At 27.9% G+C, this 1,610-nt stretch overlaps 1 protein-coding gene across 1 annotated transcript in view; it reads right to left on the bottom strand.

Moving 5' to 3' along the window:
- Window positions 1-1,309, bottom strand: part of LOC107742057 (troponin I, fast skeletal muscle-like) — a 2,556-nt gene extending 1,247 nt beyond the window's left edge. The window contains exons 1-3 of the mRNA XM_016554913.1: window positions 1,287-1,309; window positions 1,099-1,135; window positions 851-979 (exon numbers count right to left, since the gene is read on the bottom strand). Of these exons, the coding sequence (XP_016410399.1) occupies window positions 851-979; window positions 1,099-1,135; window positions 1,287-1,294 (174 nt within the window). The 5' untranslated portion in view covers window positions 1,295-1,309. The remainder of the gene's footprint in view (window positions 1-850; window positions 980-1,098; window positions 1,136-1,286) is intronic.
- Between the last annotated feature and the right edge of the window lie 301 nt (window positions 1,310-1,610).

Genomic DNA, 1,610 nt, shown 5'->3' with positions numbered 1-1,610 from the left:
CTATCTATCTATCTATCTATCTATCTATCTATCTATCTATCCACCCATCTCTATCTATCTATCTATCTATCTATCTATCTATCTATCCACCCATCTCTATCTATCTATCTATCTATCTATCTATCTATCTATCCACCCATCTCTATCTATCTATCTATCTATCTATCTATCTATCTATCCACCCATCTCTATCTATCTATCTATCTATCTATCTATCTATCTATCTTCTAATTTTTTTTATTTCAGCTAGTTCAACATTTATTGTTAGTTTAACATTTATTTATTTAGTTTAACTTCATGTAATAAAATACTGAAAATAACTCAAATTTAAATATGAATTAAAACCTATATAAACATACATAAAAAACTACAAATGACAAAAACACAACAACATTACTAAAACTTTAACTGAAATTAAAATGAAAAAGGAAAATATAAAAATAAAAACGATTCAAAATATTAATAAAAATGATAAAAGTATCTCAATTATACTAAAATAATTTATATTAATATGTGGTTGTTAAAACAATCATAATATTATTAATTAATAATATATATAATTGTAAGCCTTGTGTTATCTATCTAATATATATATAAATTACAAATAAATTATGTAATTATATTTATTAAATGTATAGTAATACATTGTCATTTGATTATATATGATTTTATGTGTATGTGTGTAATACACACATGTAATACATAACATAATACACAATACTACAAAAAAAGGTGAAAACCAATACAATAGTATTGATATGGTAATGAATACAATATAATTGTTATTTAACAATGTTTATTAAAATGATTATTGTTATTATTATTACTATTACTATTATAGCACTGGCACCTGCAGCTCTTGTGTGGGTCCAGGCAGATCGAGAGCAGGGCTGTGTTCGTTCATGTAAGCCTCCTTATCAACAGCAAGCTGCTTGGCTTCAGCATCCAGTAGATTGAAGGCAATGGAGAGCACCAGGCTCTGACGACACAGATGGATAAACAATATACTTTTCAAAACATTTTTAAATGTAGTCATATTAGCCAGATTTTACATTTAAAATCTGTACTTTATGAAATTACAGTAAAAATGTGTGTTACCTTCAGATGATGCCTACGGCTGGAGGTCATCATTTTTCTGTTTATGAAAACAAGTTCACCATGAGACACTCTGTGCTTATGTTGGATTACTCAAACTATTCTAATCAAAACAAAACACAACTTAACATTTTTTACAGTATGTTGAACATTATTTTAAACCAATAAAAACCCACGATCAGAATACTTACTCTGACATCTCGGCGGTTTAGTGTGTTCTCACCCTGGATTGGATAGAAATTATTCATTAGATATCATTTACAAGGCAGCTGAGTTAATCAGTTAATCCAGGACAAGCACTTTTACATAGTTTTAAACTGAAGTGCGATAAGAAATACATTCGATCAGAGACACCTTAGTCTGAGTCTATGTTTAGTCTTGAGACTTTTCAAGTACCAGTCCAACAGTCATTGATACCAGAGATCAGCTGCTGTATTCAATTAAAATTCAATTAAAGATTATAGTATTTTATAGTTACACTATTATCATCAAAGATTTGCATATATATATATATA

This window comes from Sinocyclocheilus rhinocerous, unplaced genomic scaffold (genome assembly GCF_001515625.1).
Source record: "Sinocyclocheilus rhinocerous isolate Xijiao unplaced genomic scaffold, SAMN03320098_v1.1 scaffold135, whole genome shotgun sequence".
Taxonomy (NCBI): domain Eukaryota; kingdom Metazoa; phylum Chordata; class Actinopteri; order Cypriniformes; family Cyprinidae; genus Sinocyclocheilus; species Sinocyclocheilus rhinocerous.
Note: the sequence above shows the minus strand (reverse complement) of the source record. Positions and strands in the feature narration are given on the sequence as shown.